At 41.2% G+C, this 18,896-nt stretch overlaps 2 protein-coding genes across 10 annotated transcripts in view; one reads left to right on the forward strand and one right to left on the reverse strand.

Annotated features, from left to right (window-relative positions):
- Positions 1-1,130: 1,130 nt before the first annotated feature.
- mtfr1 (mitochondrial fission regulator 1) lies at positions 1,131-9,118 on the forward strand. Of its 5 annotated transcripts, none has more exons than XM_047348987.1 (8): positions 1,131-1,259; positions 1,972-2,086; positions 2,825-2,923; positions 6,403-6,536; positions 7,290-7,525; positions 7,622-7,850; positions 7,937-8,123; positions 8,222-9,118. In XM_047348987.1, the coding sequence occupies exons 2-8, from the start codon at positions 2,051-2,053 to the stop codon at positions 8,267-8,269; spliced, it is 969 nt and encodes a 322-aa protein (XP_047204943.1). In that variant the 5' UTR covers positions 1,131-1,259; positions 1,972-2,050; the 3' UTR covers positions 8,270-9,118. The 5 variants fall into 5 exon arrangements, with proteins under 5 accessions (XP_047204943.1, XP_047204945.1, XP_047204947.1 ...); XM_047348989.1 differs by having other exon boundaries at positions 1,202-1,305; XM_047348991.1 differs by having other exon boundaries at positions 1,215-1,259; positions 1,985-2,086.
- A 3,764-nt stretch (positions 9,119-12,882) lies between these two features.
- Positions 12,883-18,896, reverse strand: part of pde7a (phosphodiesterase 7A) — a 36,868-nt gene continuing 30,854 nt past the window's right edge. For all 5 annotated transcript variants that reach the window (XM_047349770.1, XM_047349769.1, XM_047349773.1 and 2 more), the window contains 8 exons: positions 18,819-18,882; positions 16,705-16,901; positions 16,437-16,568; positions 16,254-16,345; positions 16,001-16,145; positions 15,816-15,912; positions 15,614-15,694; positions 12,883-14,650 (listed from right to left, as the gene is read on the reverse strand). In XM_047349770.1, the coding sequence (XP_047205726.1) occupies positions 14,427-14,650; positions 15,614-15,694; positions 15,816-15,912; positions 16,001-16,145; positions 16,254-16,345; positions 16,437-16,568; positions 16,705-16,901; positions 18,819-18,882 (1,032 nt within the window). In that variant the 3' untranslated portion in view covers positions 12,883-14,426. The remainder of the gene's footprint in view (positions 14,651-15,613; positions 15,695-15,815; positions 15,913-16,000; positions 16,146-16,253; positions 16,346-16,436; positions 16,569-16,704; positions 16,902-18,818; positions 18,883-18,896) is intronic.

Raw genomic sequence — 18,896 nt, forward strand, 5'->3', positions numbered from 1 at the left:
CAAAAACGTACTTGGCAATAAAGCTTTTCTGATTCTGATGTCTATGGTAATATGTACGTATGTAGCAGAAAGATGCCGCATAGGCTTCGTTGAGATGTCAGTGCGTTCGCCATACTGTGAGTGGCATCACTTTAGAGAGAGTTTTCTGATTAAAAGCATAACTGTTTACGTTCCACTAACTTTGGTTAAATATATGTTGATATCAGTACTACAATATCTGCAGAAAAAATGTAACAATTTTACAAACAATTTTAATGTTTTGTTTTTCAGATGTCAGGTATAATAATCCATTCATCCACTGGGTTGCGGTGGTGGAGGGGGTATTTCCAGTGATCACCGAGGTGGGATACACCCTGTACAGTCCGACACAGGACAACACAGACACACGGCACAGAAAACCATGCACACAAACACTAATACATAAAGTGAAAAACAAATGTCATGTATAATTTTCATAAATGTTATTTGAAAAAAATACATATTAGAGAGTTCAGCCTGCTTAAAAGGAATAGTGAGTATAAAATTAAAATTCTTGCATCATCGGATTGAAAGTGTGTAATTACTGACAAATTGTCTAATCGCTAAAAGCATTGTTTCAGGGATCAGTTGAGTCAACACACACACCTATAAGCCGTAACATTACTACTACCTGCATTAAGATCAAAATACAATGATGGAGAGGCTCCATTCGTCCAAAACGTGTATTGCTTACCTGAGTTGGATATCCACCATTGGTCCCCAAGAACCATTGATGGAGGCCAGAGACATAATGGTTTATACCCAAATGACAAAGAGATGAGTCATGCTATTCACATCAACTGTCAATGGCCATAATATCATGCCTCATTCTTTAACTACTTACTGTTACTCACTATCTAATGTGAAACAGAACAGACTGGTTTTGCTAAGGCCTCAGAAGACCACACAATCACACAGCTTAACCTGAAAAACCTAATGCCACTCAGAATATGGCGGCGACGTTGACGTAAGATCCGGACACTCACGCAGTCCCTGGCTTATTTTCTCCATCTCTATGGTCGTGGTAGCAAATGGCAAAATAGGATTGGTCGAACGGCAAATGTTGATTGGTCAAGCGATGTGTCAATCACAATAATTCGCCAATCCGTGCTCTGTAATTCCCATAATCCAATTGGTTAAGAATACATTCCCGAAGCTCTTCCTATATTAACTTCTCTGTGTGTTACACGCGCGGCGTTGGTTCTGGAAGCTACCTAAACTAGCGAAAGTTGTGTTTTTCAGTAAGTTTAACTTCTATGCAGCTGATATTCGACCACAAATACAACGGTAACAACTCAGATAATTGTAGCCACCGACGTTTCCATATACTACATAACGTGTGTGGTAATTAAATCTTGAGAAGTGGGACATTTGGGATTAGCCAACCGTCGCTGCTATCGCTAGCATCAATTAGCACGGTGACCGTGGGAAAATCCAGTTAATTGATGGTTAATCTCGTTTAAAGCATGGCACCCGCTGTCCTTTTTGAACTGGTGTGTTTTGTTGGTTTAAAGGGGCCAAATGTCAAAATAAACGTCGATGTGTTGTAACTTTGGCTAAAAGCGTTTGCCCTGCATGTTTATTTCCACGGATACAGTGAAGGATAGGCAAGGTTACACTGGGAAGTTGAATACTTTCTGGGAAATCAAAAAACGGAGAAACAAACGCAAACATTACCATCAGAGGTCAGGGTACGTCTGCGTACTCGCTGTATATTTGCAGTACTTTCTCTGTTAGAATTTTATTTCTTTGCACAGTTTTACCACTTCTTAGAAGGATTGGTTAAGAAATGCAGTTGTTTTTTTTAGATCATTATTGGCACTAATGATAATATTGGAGCACAAACTTGTATTGCTTTTAAAAGTAAGTGTTGCCGAACATAATAACAAAGATTGCCATAGATTATGTGTAAAAAGCATCCCCTGTTTGCTTATTGTATTGTTTATTTTCCAGCTGCTTTTTTCAGACTCTTGTGGATCATGTTGATCTGGAGGCATGTTCCTCTCTGTGTTTTTGAAACCGATCGACAGAAATGAGTAAAGAGCATGCAAGGATTGAGATGGACCTGGTATGTGACTGCCTTTTTTTTTTTTTTTTTGGATAATTGTGATTTCCACTTGTGCAACACGGCAAAATTCATAGTGTCATTGTCATTGGTAAACCTTGTAAGAAGATAAGCACTGCTGCTCATCAGAATACATTTTTACCATAGTCATCAGATATTTCCTGCTGAGACTTTGGTTTAATCAAAGGAATCCTCTCTAGTTTTAACAGCATGGCGCATATACAGAATACAAATGTTTATTTTTTTTACTCAAGTAATGACTTGTACTGATCTCTCTCCCAAAACTGAGGTCTTCTTTGTTCTTGTTGCATCAAAGTCCACCTAAAAGGTAGACCAGATGAAGTGGTGTTCATAATCCACAGATCTTGGGGGGTTTTTTTGTTTTTTGTTTTTTTTAGGTAAGGTTTTGTGAACAGAATCTGGTATTTCTGTTTGCCCTGTTTTGTAGATCTTGGTGATGGATGGGAAAGCTCAAGGAAAGTGGTGGGGACATTGTGATTATAGAATAGAGCAGTGAGAGACATATAATGGCACTAAATATTGTCTTTAGTGTTCAGCAGTAGTAACATGTCCTGATATCCTGCAGCTCTGAGTTTTCATAAAGCACCAGTCGTTATTTTAATGAACATATAAAGTTTCCTTTCATATCAGATTAATGGGGTTTGTTTTATAGGGGATACTAATCTTTTGTCCCCTAAGTAAACTGGACTCCCTGTAATAAACCTTTTTTTTCCCCTGCAGGCTTTTGGCTCTGCAAAGCCCTATGGTTCTTCAAGAAGTTTGGTAAGGAGAATCGCTTCAAATCTTCCCATTAAACCGTGCCCCAGGGTTCATTTCCAGGTAAGGGACAATGTGCCATGACCTTGTATTTATTTGCAAAGGTATTTTATCCAAATCTAAAATGTCTGCAGGGATTTAAAGTTCTTTAAAAGACTCGTTGATTTAGTCCTGGCTTTCCACTGTTGTTCCGCCCATTTCTCCAAAGTCGTCAAAGTCGTGTATCAACAAATTTCATGCCCTCATTACTGTTTGCTTTCTTCTTCTTCTGGCTGTTTTCGCTTATGAACCATAAACACAGAAAGTCACTGAATTCATTTTCACACTAAGGACTTTATAATGAGAAATCTGACTGTTAGGGCAAAACATTTTATGCAGAGCCTGTTGGGGATTTAATTGACATTGGATTTTATGAAATTTTTTAAACAGCTTTTCTACTTATTTTCTTTTCAAAACTGTGCTCTTTCTTCTTTTTCTCTTCATTCTCCAGCTGCCCTCCCTCGCTGTGAGGAATGCAGTCTGTCTGCTTTAGGTCAGTCTTGCTCAGCAACCTTCATCAACCTTGAGCTTCATAAAGACCCACTGAGAAATATACTCAAACTATACAGGTCCTTCTCAAAATATTAGCATATTGTGATAAAGTTCATTATTTTCCATAATGTAATGATGAAAATTTAACATTCATATATTTTAGATTCATTGCACACTAACTGAAATATTTCAGGTCTTTTATTGTCTTAATATGGATGATTTTGGCATACAGCTCATGAAAACCCAAAATTCCTATCTCACAAAATTAGCATATTTCATCCGACCAATAAAAGAAAAGTGTTTTTAATACAAAAAACGTCAACCTTCAAATAATCATGTACAGTTATGCACTCAATACTTGGTCGGGAATCCTTTTGCAGAAATGACTGCTTCAATGTGGCGTGGCATGGAGGCAATCAGCCCGTGGCACTGCTGAAGTCTTATGGAGGCCCAGGATGCTTCGATAGCGGCCTTTAGCTCATCCAGAGTGTTGGGTCTTGAGTCTCTCAACGTTCTCTTCACAATATCCCACAGATTCTCTATGGGGTTCAGGTCAGGAGAGTTGGCAGGCCAATTGAGCACAGTGATACCATGGTCAGTAAACCATTTACCAGTGGTTTTGGCACTGCGAGCAGGTGCCAGGTTCGTGCTGAAAAATGAAATCTTCATCTCCATAAAGCTTTTCAGCAGATGGAAGCATGAAGTGCTCCAAAATCTCCTGATAGCTAGCTGCATTGACCCTGCCCTTGATAAAACACAGTGGACCAACACCAGCAGCTGACACGGCACCCCAGACCATCACTGACTGTGGGTACTTGACACTGGACTTCTGGCATTTTGGCATTTCCTTCTCCCCAGTCTTCCTCCAGACTCTGGCACCTTGATTTCCGAATGACATGCAGAATTTGCTTTCATCCGAAAAAAGTCAGTGACTTTGGACCACTGAGCAACAGTCCAGTGCTGCTTCTCTGTAGCCCAGGTCTGGGGAATGCGGCACCTGTAGCCCATTTCCTGCACACGCCTGTGCACGGTGGCTCTGGATGTTTCTACTCCAGACTCAGTCCACTGCTTCCGCAGGTCCCCCAAGGTCTGGAATCGGCCCTTCTCCACAATCTTCCTCAGGGTCCGGTCACCTCTTCTCGTTGTGCAGCGTTTTCTGCCACACTTTTTCCTTCTCACAGACTTCCACTGAGGTGCCTTGATACAGCACTCTGGGAACAGCCTATTCGTTCAGAAATTTATTTCTGTGTCTTACCCTCTTGCTTGAGGGTGTCAATAGTGGCCTTCTGGACAGCAGTCAGGTCGGCAGTCTTACCCATGATTGGGGTTTTGAGTGATGAACCAGGCTGGGAGTTTTAAAGGCCTCAGGAATCTTTTGCAGGTGTTTAGAGTTAACTCGTTGATTCAGATGATTAGGTTCATAGCTCGTTTAGAGACCCTTTTAATGATATGCTAATTTTGTGAGATAGGAATTTTGGGTTTTCATGAGCTGTATGCCAAAATCATCCGTATTAAGACAATAAAAGACCTGAAATATTTCAGTTAGTGTGCGATGAATCTAAAATATATGAATGTTAAATTTTCATCATGACATTATGGAAAATAATGAACTTTATCACAATATGCTAATATTTTGAGAAGGACCTGTAGCTCTTCTGCACTTTCTCTGTCTAACCCATTGCTTATTTTTCTAATTAACTTACACATTTATATATAATTAAGATGTTTATATAAAGACAAAGGTGTAAATGTTACCCAGTGCCTTGTAAAAGTGTTTATACATCTTGAACTTACACAAATTTAAGGTTTTCCTTGGTTTTTATATTATTACAATAAGGTTGTCTGAGGACTTAACCAAACAGATGTATTTCTGAGACTGAATTACACTTTATTTTCTAATTATGTGACCTCTGAATGGAATCTGCTGCACAGGCTTTTTTAAGGGTACCAAAATAAAGGAAGCCGAACACAAATGGATGCCAAATTTTAAACATTTTATCTATTTTTTTTATTTTTCTCATTGAAAACGTGTTTAATTTTTTTCCTCTTCAGGTATTTGCTACTTTATGTTGGTCGGCCGGTGTGTGTGTTGAAGCACTGTTTGTCCTCGTCAGATTACTCTAATAACCTTTTATTACATAAGATTCAGTGCTGTTAGATGTTGTGACAGGAAATTAGAGGCACATTAAACAGATTTACGTGTCCTTCAGGATGCAAGACCAGCCCCTTTTCTGTCTAGTAACTGTTTAAGGTATGTCTCATAAGCGCTTATTGGTTTTCAGCTAGTCTTTTGGCATTTGCTGTCTCTGAGTAGGAGTACTAGCAACACAGCATCGGTGTACATGCTCATGATCGCCCCTTTCAGAAATGCAGAGGTACTGTCTGTCTCACGTTGTGCTAGTCCAGTGCAGCTTAGCGACTCATTTCTTGGTTAAGTGTAGAAACAGAGGTGTTGTCTCTTCTGAGTAGGTTGTGGGTAAAAGGCAGGGAGCTGTGTTGATTAGCCATGTTGAATGTGCTTTGGTAACGTCTTGGTAAAATAGAAAAATACCTTTTTGTCCAGGAGTCTGGTCAGATGTCCAGATTTATTTTGTGTAAACTTGGAGGCTAATGTTTTGGAATTGACTGTTTCTGTGCTTTTTCATCCAGAGGGCACTGTATTATTTGTTTCACTGCTTTAGATATTCTTCATCTTCTGGCTGACTATAAGGTCTATTTGAAGATGCTGTGACAAACTGAGAATGGTTTCAGAAGTAATCATTTGTGCTTCACTGATGTAAGCAGGGTTTGTGAGATTCTTCCTTTTAAATGAAGCCAGATGGCCAATTAACCTCAACATACATGCACAGTTCTTCTTGTATGTAATATTTTCCTATAAACTCACCATTTACAATTGATTTATTGAACTACTGCGATGTACTGATGTCTAATGTTTTTAGTTTATTTTAGGTACAGCACTTTGTAATCTGTCTTAAATGGTATTATATAAAGTTTTCCTCCATCCCTTGCAGCTCTACCCATACACTGAGGAGGCTGGAGTCCTTATCAGTGCCAGGAGGCAGACCAGCCGGGTCACCTCTCTTGCTGATATTGCCTGGATCGAAGGGGACGAAGAGGATGATGGAAGCTACTGTGGCAGACCCAGGTGAAAGCTCTGAACAGTGGAGCTGATGTGCTTCTGTAAAAAAAAAAAATTATACACAGCATTTTATTTGGATTTCATGTAATAAGCCATCAGAGTACTGCTTAACTGAAGTGGAAGGAAAATCATACATTGCTTTCACAAATGTAGTTTAAAAAGTGGGTTGTGCATTTGTATTTAGCCTCCCTGATGCCTCTCAAATAATTTAAGACAATATATTGCCTTCACTTAATTAGTAAATAGTCCACCTGTTAGTAATTGGATGTCATTATAAATCCAGCTGTTCTGTGAAGGCCTCAGAGGTTTGTTGGAGAACGTTTGTGAAATAACCCAGCATCATGAAGACCAAGGAACGCAGCAGACGGGTCTGGGAGAACGTTGTGGAGAAGTTTAAAGCAGGATTACAACTACCAAGACATGGCTATCTACCTTAACTGACAGACGGGACAGAGAGACACAATAAACAACCAGAGAACCAGTTAAAGGCTTAAAAAGACTGATAGGTGTTTCTACAAAGTATTCAAGTATTTCAGGTCTCTATTTGTAAAATGTTTTGAAAAGTCCCCTATAATGTTTCCTTCCACTTCACCATTATGCACTGCTTTGTGTTGGTCTATCGCACAAAGGTCTAATAAAATACATCATTTGTGGTTGAAACGTGAAACAATGTGACAAAATGATGGGATTAAAAATACTTTTGCAAAGCCCTGTATGTAAGTGTTGGAACATTTCTGACTTGTGGCCTGGTTGAAGCAGGCCAGGGGTCCCACCAGGCTTCATGTTTCGAGCTCAACAGCCTCGTCCTCGGAGAAAACTCCTCACCCGTCAAAGGTCCCTGCCCAGTCTGCACGAAGGAGCTCCTGACCTGCATGGTCCGACTGTTTCAAACGATGAGGCGATCCAGAAGATCAGCGCACTGGAGACAGAACTGGACAAACTCAGAGCTCAGATAGCTCAGATAGTCTTGGCTCAGGAAAAGACTGCACAGTCCGGTACCAGAGTCATTATGCATTCACCAACGTGTCCACTAGATGGCAGCAGACCTTCACATGATTTACAGCTTTCTTTCTTTAACCATTTCACTCCAGCTGCTGCTACCGGAGCTGCTCCACCTTCTGGCAGCCCCCCTCCTCCTCCTCCACCTCCTCCACCTGCACCAGCACTACAGCGAACGTTTTCAGCCATAGAGCTGATAAAAAGGAGAAGAGGCAGGAAGACGGATGAGCAGACGGCTGTGGGTTCAAAGCCAGCAGAAATCCCCAGCATGCTGGACATCCTGAAGGACATAGACAAAGTTAAGCTGCGGTCTGTGAGGAGGTCTGTCTCACAACTTCAGGCTCAGATTTGGTGCTTAAAACCTTCAATCACAATTTTTACCTGTTTTTATCCCTTGTTTTTTCTAGTCGTTTAGAGAAAGTTGAGGTCAAAATGATGTCCAAAGATCCAGCCGACCCAGCAGGTTTCATCGCCGAAGCTCTTAAACGCAAATTTGCCCATCGGTTTCGGAATAACAGCGGACAGGAAGGAAGCGACAAGGAAGATTGGAAGGTTTCCATCCCCGAAGCCAAACCTCAAACTGAAACCCTTCTGGTGAGACGAGTGTCTTCATCCACTAGAAGGTGAACATTTTGAAGCCAAGTTTGCAAGTAAGTTCATTCCTGATCTGCTTCGTTCTGTCTCGTCTTCAGTTTGGGCAGCACATGTTGAAACCAACTGGAAAGAAAAAGTTGCTCTGACCAGAGGGACCTGAGCCGGTTATCCAGAAGGTCTGTGGATACTTGGCAGTGGCTTCTTTCTGGTGATCTTCTCTGACTCTGGCCTGGCTGGACCAGTTATTAATCATCTCATAGAGTCCAATGTTGGAGATGTTTTTGCACTTTTATAACTGCTATCTTTATATTTAGAAACACTAGCGACTGATTAATAATCTTATTTTGTTATTATGAAGTATTTGTTTTAACTTGTTGCACATGGAATGGGTGATCAAGTCTGCATCCCCATTTTTAAGGAGCAGGAAAAGCTCAAGGAGGAGGCTCTCTCGGACATGTTGAATCTGGTGCAGTATTGTTGAAGTACTTGTACGAATTGTAGTGTGATTTGACTGGGAGTTATTTATGTTGTGGCAAAGGTAGATGCTGTAATTTGTTTTTAACAGGGAATAATGTGCCGGTTTTGTCCGTTACGAATTTAAAGAGACTCGGATTGACATTTGAAAGTATTTTATCTTCCGTGTCAGGATTTACCAATTTAAGTCATTTCTATTTTATTTTCCTTTTTTAAAAGCCAAAGATATTCTTCTGATTCCCTGCAGGATCCTGCCTTATTTTGCATTGTACATTTTTCCCCAGTTTTATTAAAGTTCTTGTTAAAAGTGAAGTAAATCAGCCTGTGGTTTAAACTGACATTTTGAGGCATTGTGTTGGTCTTCATATCATTTCACATTATGGTTGTATAGCTGCTTATTTAAGTCTTTGTACAAGGGAAGGACAGGTTGCCAGTGACATGTAGCTTTTAATGTCAAAGATTTGCAGAAGAGTTCTCTAACAAATTGTAAATCATCTTTAATAAAAGTTTGTCTCTCTTGACTTTCTTTTTTGGTTGTTTTTGAATCAACTTTATTAACATTTGACTAAAACAGAAAAAAAAAGAATTTGGTGGGAATTTATATTCAGCCCCTTATCTGTTAAACCAAGGAAACCTGCAGAAAACTGGTCCATTTGACACCAATCTGGCTGGACCTTGAGCTATTTTGAAGGAGAATGAGGAATACATTTGTACCACATATGCCTTTTTAAATACAAAAATACACAGGGGAAATAAATGCCTGTTCTCCAAACATGGTTAGGATTCATTGCATAAAATGCCCGTTTGGTTCTACATTGGGAAACTGCACAGTAAAGCACAAATGTTGCACTCAGAAACATGAACTGACCCCAACGGCAGCACATCTTGGTGAGGCAAACCATCCAACGGCACCAGAGAGGTTTACATACATTACATTTTAATTTAACCATTTTATTTTCATGGAGCAATGATCATACAAAAAAAATATACCTTTTATATATACATTTTCTGATTACAATTACAGTGGGGCTAAAAAGTATTTAGTCATACACTGATTGTGCATGTTCTGCTTAGAAAGATGAGAGGTCTAATTTTCCTCATAGGTACACTTCAACTATGAGAGTGCAGGAACACAAGGTAGCACAGGTGGAGTTAATATGGCATCTGGTTAGTTTTGAATAAAGTTCAGCTCATGGCTTCAACAGTAGGACGACAGTTCAAACGAGCGGTTCTTGTCTTCTGTACGTCTGTGCTTCGAAGGCAAACTGTGGAGCCGACGGGAGTCACTTCAGTTCAAGGGGAAAAAGTACAACGAACATGGAGATGCGTAAACAGTCTTCTCAGAGGCAGCAGAAGGACTGGGCTTGTCACATTTCTTCTTTGTTTTTACATTAAGAAGAATCTTCAGTTCAAATGCGAAACGACATACTATGAGAGACAAAAGGAGAAGAAAAAAATCAAGGAAATCACATTGTAGGATTTTTAAAGAATTAATGTGTAAATTACAGTGGAAAATGAGTATCTGGTCACCCAGAAACAAGATGTCTGGCCCTCACAGACCTGTAACTTCTTCTTTAAGAAGCTCTTCTGTCCTCCACTCGTTACTTGAATTAATGGCACCTGTTAACAGCCTCAAACAGTCAGACTCCGAACTCAACCATAGCCAAGACCCAAGAGCTGTTGAAGGACACCAGGCTGGGAAGAGTGAATCTACCATAAGCAAGCAGGTTGGTGTGAATAAATCAACTGTGGGAGCAATTGTAAGGAAATGGAAGCCATACAAGACCATTAATAATCTCCCACGATCTGGGGACCCCCGCAAGATCTCATCCCGTGGGGTCAAAATGATTATGAGAATGATGAGCAAAAACCTCAGAACTACACGGAGGGACCTGATGAATGACCTGCAGAGAGCTGGGACCAAAGTAACAAAGGCTACCGTCAGTAGCTTAAGCGAGTACATGTCCAGGCCCGTCTGAAGTTTGCCAGAGAGCATATGGAAGATTCAAAAGAGGACTGGGAGAATATCATGTAGTCAGATGAAACCAAAATAGAACATTTTGGCTCAAACTCAACTTGCGTTTGGAGAAAGAAAAAGTCTGAATTGCATCCCAAGAACACCATACCTACTGTGAAGCATGGACGACTGATCTATGTTAAGGGAAGAATGAACGGGCCCATGTATCATGAGAGTTGAACTTTTATTATTGACCAAATACTTATTTTCCACCATAATTTACAAATAAATTCTTTAACAATTCTACAATGTGATTTCCTGGATTTGTTTTCCCCTCATTTGTCTCTCATAGTTGAAGTGTATGATGAAAATTACAAACCTCATCTTTCTAAGCAGGAGAACTTGCACAATCAGTGGCTAACTAAATACATCTTAGCCTCACTGTATACATACAGGCTCAATGGATTCCTGCCAATATGGGGTTTTATTACTGGCAGGCTGTAGCTTGACTTGACACAGACCTCATTAAACCTATTGCACAATTATTCCAACAAAATGTCTGGACTGAACTAATAGTTCTTCCACCTGAGCTGTAGATCTCTACAGCTCCTCCAGAGTAAATTTAGGTGGTACGGTCATCTCTTGGTAGGTTTGCAGCTGTGACTTATGGCGTTCATTTTCAGGTGATGGGTGTAATTTTTTTGCATGTCGTTTTATAACCTAACCTCCCCGACCCCTCTGCTGTGTTCCTTGATCTTGATGATGCTGGGTTATTTCACTGAGGTTCTCCAACAAACCTGAGGCCTTCACAGAACACGAAGGTGGACCACATCCTTAAATTAGGTTACTTCTGAAGGCAACTACACTGCTCAAAAAAATAAAGGGAACACTTAAACAACACAATATAACTCCAAGTAAATCAAACTTCTGTGAAATCAAACTGTCCACTTAGGAAGCAACACTGATTGACAATCAGTTTCACATCCTGTTGTACAAATGAAATAGACAACAGGGGGAAATCTTTGGTGATTAGCAAGACATTCAATAAAGGAGTAGTTCTGCAGGTGGGGACCACAGACCACTTCTCAGTACCTATACTTTCTGGCTGATGTTTTGGTCACTTTTGAATGTTGGTGGTGCTTTCACACTCGTGGTAACATGAGACGGACTCTACAAGCAACACAAGTGGCTCAGGTAGTGCAGCTTATCCAGGATGGCACATCAATGCGAGCTGTGGCAAGAAGGTTTGCTGTGTCTGTCAGCATAGTGTCCAGAGCCTGGAGGCGCTACCAGGAGACAGGCCAGTACACCAGGAGATGTGGAGGAGGCTGTAGGAGGGCAACAACTCAGCAGCAGGACCGCTACCTCCACCTTTGTGCAAGGAGGAACAGGAGGAGCACTGCCAGAGCCCTGCAAAATGACCTCCAGCAGGCCACAAATGTGCATGTGTCTGCACAAACGGTTAGAAACCGACTCCATGAGGATGGTATGAGGGCCCGCATGGCCCTCCATGTGCTCGCTAGAGCTAGCCTGACTGCCATTAGGTACTGAGATGAGATCATATGCTGGTGCGGTTGGCCCTGGGTTCCTCCTAATGCAGGACAATGCTAGACCTCATGTTCCTGGAGTGTGTCAGCAGTTCCTGCAAGATGAAGACATTGAAGCTATGGACTGGCCCACACGTTCCCCAGACCTGAATCTGATTGAGCACATCTGGGACATCATGTCTCGCTCCATCCACCAACGTCACGTTGCACCACAGACTGTCCAGGAGTTGGTGGATGTTTTAGTCCAGGTCTGGGAGGAGATCCCTCAGGAGACCATCTGCTGTCTCATCAGGAGCATGCCCAGGTGTTGTAGGGAGGTCATACAGCCACATGGAGGTCACACACAATACTGAGCCTCATTTTGACTTGTTTTAAGGACATTACATCAAAGTTGGATCAGCCTGTAGTGTGTTTTTCCACTTTAATTTTGTGTGTGACTCCAAATCCAGGCCTCCATTGGTTAATAAATTTGATTTCCATTGATAATTTTTGTGTGATTTTGTTGTCAGCACATTCAACTTTGTACAGAACAAAGTATTCAATGAGAATATTTCATTCATTCAGATCTAGGATGTGTTATTTGAGTGTTCCCTTTATTTTTTTGAGCAGTGTAGTTGCACTGGGTTTTATTTAGATGCATCAACGTAAAGAGTTGTTGAACAATGTTTTCTTCCACTTCATAATCAAGCTGCTACGATGTGTTGATCAATATACCCCTCCAGAAGCGAGGGGTATATAAATACCTTTGCGATGCTAAAGTATTAGACCGCATACTCATGGAAAATTTACCAACAGGTTTTATTATTCAAATCGTAACTGCAACAGGCATGTATCAAAAAGGTCAATACAGCAAAGCCTTTACAAAAATCTGGCTCGACACTGAAGTCTTCCGAAAAATGGCTGTCGCAACAAATTGTAAACAGTTGTGTCAACAGTCTTACAGCACTTTACAGCAAAATACAAATCAGCTAAAGTAAGAAACAGCACCTGTTATCGTTCCAAACGTTTCAACACAAACACGACCTGTGCCACTGTACAGAGCCAAAACAAACAAACAAAAAGGAATGGAATGTTTGGATTCACTCGACTGTGTTTGTACGAAAAGGAAGAAATAAAAAAAAGAGCTGGAGTTGTCCCTCACAACAGAAAAGGCAAAGGGGTTGGACAGTGCATTCAAAAACAAGCACACTATGCACTTAATGGGAACAGGAGTTGGTTTGGTCACTTAGCGTAGTTGTGCATAGTTATAAGGCATCAATCGAGCAGTTTGTTAGGTTTCATGTAGCTGTGAGAGACATTCTGCACAGAGGGAGTCTCCTTCCATTTAGCCAAGCCAACAACGGGAAAAAAAAGCAACCTGCATCGTCTGTAGCCTCCTCCTTCCCCCCCTCGTTCGCTGGATAAAATAAAAGACTGGTAAAACCCTGAGCGAGTGGAGTTGCATGAAGTGGAGATCCAGGTGAGATCTAGGAGAGTCTGACCACTCTGGTCAATTAGGACTGGGATGATGAACATGATCGGGACCTTCCCTGGCCAGGGAGACCATACGGAGTGCAGGAACACAAGGTAGCACAGGTGGAGTTAATATGGCATCTGGTTAGTTTTGAATAAAGTTCAGCTCATGGCTTCAACAGTAGGACGACAGTTCAAACGAGCGATTCTTGTCTTCTGTACGTCTGTGCTTCAAAGGCAAACTGTGGAGCCGACGGGAGTCACTTCAGTTCAAGGGGAAAAAGTACAACGAACATGGAGATGCGTAAACAGTCTTCTCAGAGGCAGCAGAAGGACTGGGCTTGTCACATTTCTTCTTTGTTTTTACATTAGGAAGAATCATCAGTACAAATGCAACACGGCATACCCAAAAAGTCTCAGGAGGGTCTTTGAATACTCCAGTTGTCCGACAAATCGGTTTTTTTTATCGGTCTTTTCAAATGGCACTTCAAAAAAACCCAAAACAATTATTTTTCAGTTTATACTGTTTTCCCCTCAACGTTTCACTACAAAATAAGTGGCATATTTAGTCAATAATGCCTAGAATACAGTCCCCAAATAAATAAAACAAAGCAAATAAAAGAAGATACAGCAGTTGCCAAATGAGGTATCTATGTATTGCTCTATGCCAAAAAGAGAAATTAAATAAATTAAATAATAATAATAAAAAATAAAAAAAATCAGTGGTTTATCGAGATGGGAGGCAAAGCAACATATCAACAAGGTGTTCAAATCAGGCCGGGCCAGCGGTGGGAGCTCCACTTGCCCTCAGTGTGTGGTGAGGCCCTGGGGCCAGGGTTCAGGAGGTTGAGGTGAAAGGGCAAACAAGGAGTGTCAGTATTCTCTGCTTCCCTGAGGTATTTCTTTGGAGTGGCTTCCTCCCGCGTCTGCGCCGGCCGCGCTCAGCTCCGCCTCCTCGGCAGTGGTTTGCTCCTGCTGCAGGCCGGCCCAGCTGGCCTTGTTCAGCCCCATGTGTCCCAGCATGGTCTGAGACAGACGCGTGTCGGAGAAACGGGCCCACTCTCCGAACAATGGCTCCGCCACGTACGTCATAAAGCCTGGAGACGATAGATCAGCAGAGGCATTAGTTACGTTTACATGCGTGGATGTCATTAATGTTGCACTTGAGCTCTTGCCCGTTGACAGCTGGAGATAGGCCCCTACATGCATGCATGGACGGATTAATTTCAAAGGCTTAATGTTTTGTTCATTCCAAAACCAGTTTTGATGTGTTTAGATCATCACGCTGTTCGAACTAAGTCTTAGTTTAATCATCTAGCTGCTGATTTGATGTGAAGTTGAAGAATTTGGAGGTAGTTTCATCCTTGACCAGTGCCACTGGCAGCAAAAACAGGCCCACAACATGATGCTACCACCACCATGCTTGAGAACCAGTCAGTGTCCTTAGGCTTCAAAATCTGACCTGGACTTCTCCAAACATGCTTCTTGCTATTGACGCCAAATAACCGAATGTCTGTTTCATCTGATTATAAAACTCTTCCTCTGAAGACATTTCATCTATATTATCCTGGTTACACAGAGACCCAGAGGTTCCAGCAGTTTCGTGTTAATGATAAGGTTCACCCTTGGTTCTTGGTTGGTTCCTAACCAACCCCCTTTTCTTCTGAGGGTGACAGTTCGGGTCAGATGAATGAAACACCAAAAATGGATTTGGAGTGGATAAAGTTGGCTTCTGCAACAGCAACCAACCTCGATCCTATTAAAAATGTATCTATGCTAGAAGCTTGTTGATAGCTGTAAAAGCTTCTCTGCAACTTGATATAGCACCTTTATCCATATATTTATTGGGGTGTGTGCATATTTTTTAGTTTATGTAGGACTTTGACCATGTGTGGATTAGAGAATAGATTTAATTCAGACTTTATAAACACAATACAAACAAAAGAATGATTCAAAATACATCATAAATCCCCACATTAATATGACATGCTGCTGATCACAAGTGTATGGAAATTCTGACCAATATAACAGGAAATATTATTCATAGCTACCATCCTTACCTATTTGGATGTTGCCAACAGTATTCGTCTCTCTGTCACAAAGTGGGCTGACTGTAAGTTTGTGTTTCTTCTCGATGTCTCCTGCATGAAACAAGCAGCGATATGGTCAAAAAAAAACAACGAATAAACAGTTTTTAGAGTTATAACAATATAAAACTAAAGCCCAAAACAAGTGACCAAACATAACGCATGCAACAGATACCCTGTTGGAAGAACTCCTCTGTCACTTTCTCGCTCCACTGTTTGCTCAGCTCCCAGGGTCTGCAGGGGTTGCAGATGTCTGCACACTTCAGAGCCATCTGCACAGGAGTGGAGAGACAAACAAGATAAGAACCTGCTGGTTTGCTGACAATGTGAGGTCCAGCACTTGCAGCAAATATATCTAACCTGCAGGACAAAGTGACGATGGCTGGCGGTGTTCAAGCACAGGCTGTCCTGGTCCAGATGCGTGCGAAACCTGGACAGGTAGTCGTTCTGTCGGCTGATGTCTGTTGCCAGAATTAAAGAGCCTAATTCCCTCTCCATGTTTATGCTGGGGTTAAAGAGAGAAAAGCAAGATCAGGCTTGTCTTTGCACTCCGGAAGACAGAGTCAAGAGGACTGAACGTGTTCTCTAGGACTGCATGTAGTTTCCAGGTTACCTGTCTTCAGCCGGCAGATGAGAGAACAGTCCAGTTTCTCTGAGGAGACCCACCGCTGATTTCCAGTGGTGGTTTTCAAGAACTGAGGTATTCTGTTTAATCAGGGAAACAGAAAGTTGCACACATTTTACTTCATGCTTCCTGAGTTAGGCATGTTGCTTGCTAACATTTACAACGTCTTACTCTATAGAGTGTGGCTAAATAGTGGTCAGTCTTGATGAGAAAAGGCTGGTTGACCCCAGGATGGTCCAGGTCATGTGTGGCAGCAGCAAGGAGTCCCAGCAGGATGTCGTAAGACGTTAGAGACTTTGACAGCTGATGTGACAACAGTAACAAGACAATTATGAGACACAACAAATAAAACAAGGAAACTCTGGAGTTAGAAATTTCCAGCAGGTCTTTTCCTGGCTGAATGAAAGCTTGTTCAACCGGAATTCGTCGAATGTCTCACCATGGGCTCCTGCAGGTAGCAGTACATGGCTTGTGTAACATCTGCAGCATGAACGGAGTTGTGATATGGGTTGTCGTTGTGGTAGTCTTCCTGCACCAGCACCAGAAACCTCCAGAGTTTGACCATATCCAGCTGGAAGAGGTCCACCAGGCCGTACTGGTTCAGCAGGTGGAGGGTCAGGGTGATCAGACTGTTTCCTAAAGGTGAAAAGATGCACTATTAGCTTCCCTACTTTGTTTTGGTGAGTTTTTAGTCTTTATTTGTTTTACTGTTGAGTTTAATGTCCTTGGATGTATTTCCTTTCTTTATAAAGGCACTTTATAAACCATTCTTTTGTAGCTCTGGCTTTATGGTTCGGGTCGTTATCCTGCTGGAAGCTGAACCTCCATCCCAGATTAAACTCTTTTGCTGCCACCAACAGGTTTTCTTTCTGGATTGTACTTTATTTAGCTCTAGCCACCTTCCAGTTACCTCTGACCAACCTCCCTATGCCTGCTGAAGAAAAACATCATCATGGGGATGGTATGTTCAGGCAGGTGTGCTGTGTTAGCTTCCCACCCCACACAGCGTTTTCCATGTAGGCCAAAATGTTCAATTCTGGTCTCATCTAACCAGATCGCCACCTTCCACACGTTTGCTGTGTCTCCTACATGGCTTGTGGCAAACAGCTAACAAGACTTTCAACAATGGCTTTGTCCTCGCCACTCTTATAAAAACGTAAGATTTGTGGAGTGCATGACTATTAGTTTTCCCACTTGACCTGTGAATCTCTGCAACTCCTCCACAGTTACCAGGGGCCTCTTGGCTGCTTCCCTTACTAATGCTCTTCTTGCATGGTCTGTCAGTTAGGTAGATGACCATGTCTTGGTAGGTTTGCAGTTGTGCCAAAGTCTTTTCGTTGTCAAATGATGGGCTGAATAGAGGTCGTTTCAATCCATCCTCTACATCTTTCTCCCTGTCTGCTGTGTCCCTGAGGTCTTCTGGATGATATTTGTTCATTAATGCTCTCTACTGAGCCTCTGAAGCCTTCATAGAACAGATGGACATACACTGAGATTAAATTACACACAGGTGGACTTTGATTTCTGATCAGGTGACTTCTGAAGACAATTAGTAGCACTGTATGTTAAAGAGGGCTGAATACAAACGCACACAACATCCTTCACGTTTATGTACTACCTTGTGTTGATCTGTCATCCCAATAAAAAATACACAGACATATGTGGCTGTAAGGTGACAAAATGTGAAAACATTTAAGGGGTAATGGCACATTATAAACTAACTATGGATTTAACATATAGAAAACATGGCTAGCCCCTGACTGGTAATTCACTCGGGCTGATTTAGTCACTTGCAGAAAGTTGATGATTATCTACTGCTGGTAGATTATCCTGATTATCCTTTACAGATTTATCAGGACTAAAGTGAACAGAGACCGGAAGAGGAGAGATTGAATCATTTTACATTCTTCACAAAAGGTTTAACAGAATCCAAATCTATATATTGAACAGGTCCATCATTCCTGCAAAATTCTTCCTGCAATGATACATTAAACCTTTGACCTCAGGCTTTTAATTAGAGGTTTCTCTGCCTAAACGTTTTTAAAAACGACTGTAGGTCCCTGTGTTTTTTTAAATGGTCTGAAATTTCCAAAATAAAATAAAAACGTGTTTTTCTTATCCTTTCTGTATTTTTTGTTTTACAATTTATACATTAAGCCATCTCAAAATTGGCTTTTATAAATAATTATCATTTTTCCCTAAAAACAAATGATAGTTGCAGATTTTTCATGTTATGCCTCCATCTATAAAACTCTCCATCAATCTGTCATGACGTGAAATGATGAATGATGATATATTTTAAAATGTTAATACAGATTTTTCCACACCAAACTTTTATGAATTTTTTTAACTGATCTGTAAGCCTTTGATCTGAAGCTAAACATGTGAGGACTAAATTAAAATTAGGTGATTGAATCGTGAAGGTATGTTTACACAGGAAGGTCAACCAACAGATGGCAGCATTGGTAGCAGTTTAGATGGTTGCAGAACCTTTAGGGTCAACACATTTTGAGCAACCTTTACATTTTGCAGATCATCACATCTTCTACTCACCATTTGTCAGCTTATCAAAGAGGAAAATGTCAAAATTCCAGTTGCCAACTTTTTCCAGCATGCACTGAAAGAGAAGGA

Source organism: Girardinichthys multiradiatus, chromosome 21, assembly GCF_021462225.1.
Source record: "Girardinichthys multiradiatus isolate DD_20200921_A chromosome 21, DD_fGirMul_XY1, whole genome shotgun sequence".
NCBI classification, from domain to species: Eukaryota; Metazoa; Chordata; class Actinopteri; order Cyprinodontiformes; family Goodeidae; genus Girardinichthys; species Girardinichthys multiradiatus.

Bases quoted from the DNA above. Each gene is read 5' to 3' on its own strand.
- mtfr1 (XM_047348987.1), top strand. From the start codon at position 2,051: ATGAGTAAAGAGCATGCAAGGATTGAGATGGACCTG. The intron at 2,087-2,824 runs GTATGTGACTGC...TTTCCCCTGCAG, and splicing joins CAAGGATTGAGATGGACCTG to GCTTTTGGCTCTGCAAAGCC. The intron at 6,537-7,289 runs GTGAAAGCTCTG...TGGTTGAAGCAG, and splicing joins AGCTACTGTGGCAGACCCAG to GCCAGGGGTCCCACCAGGCT.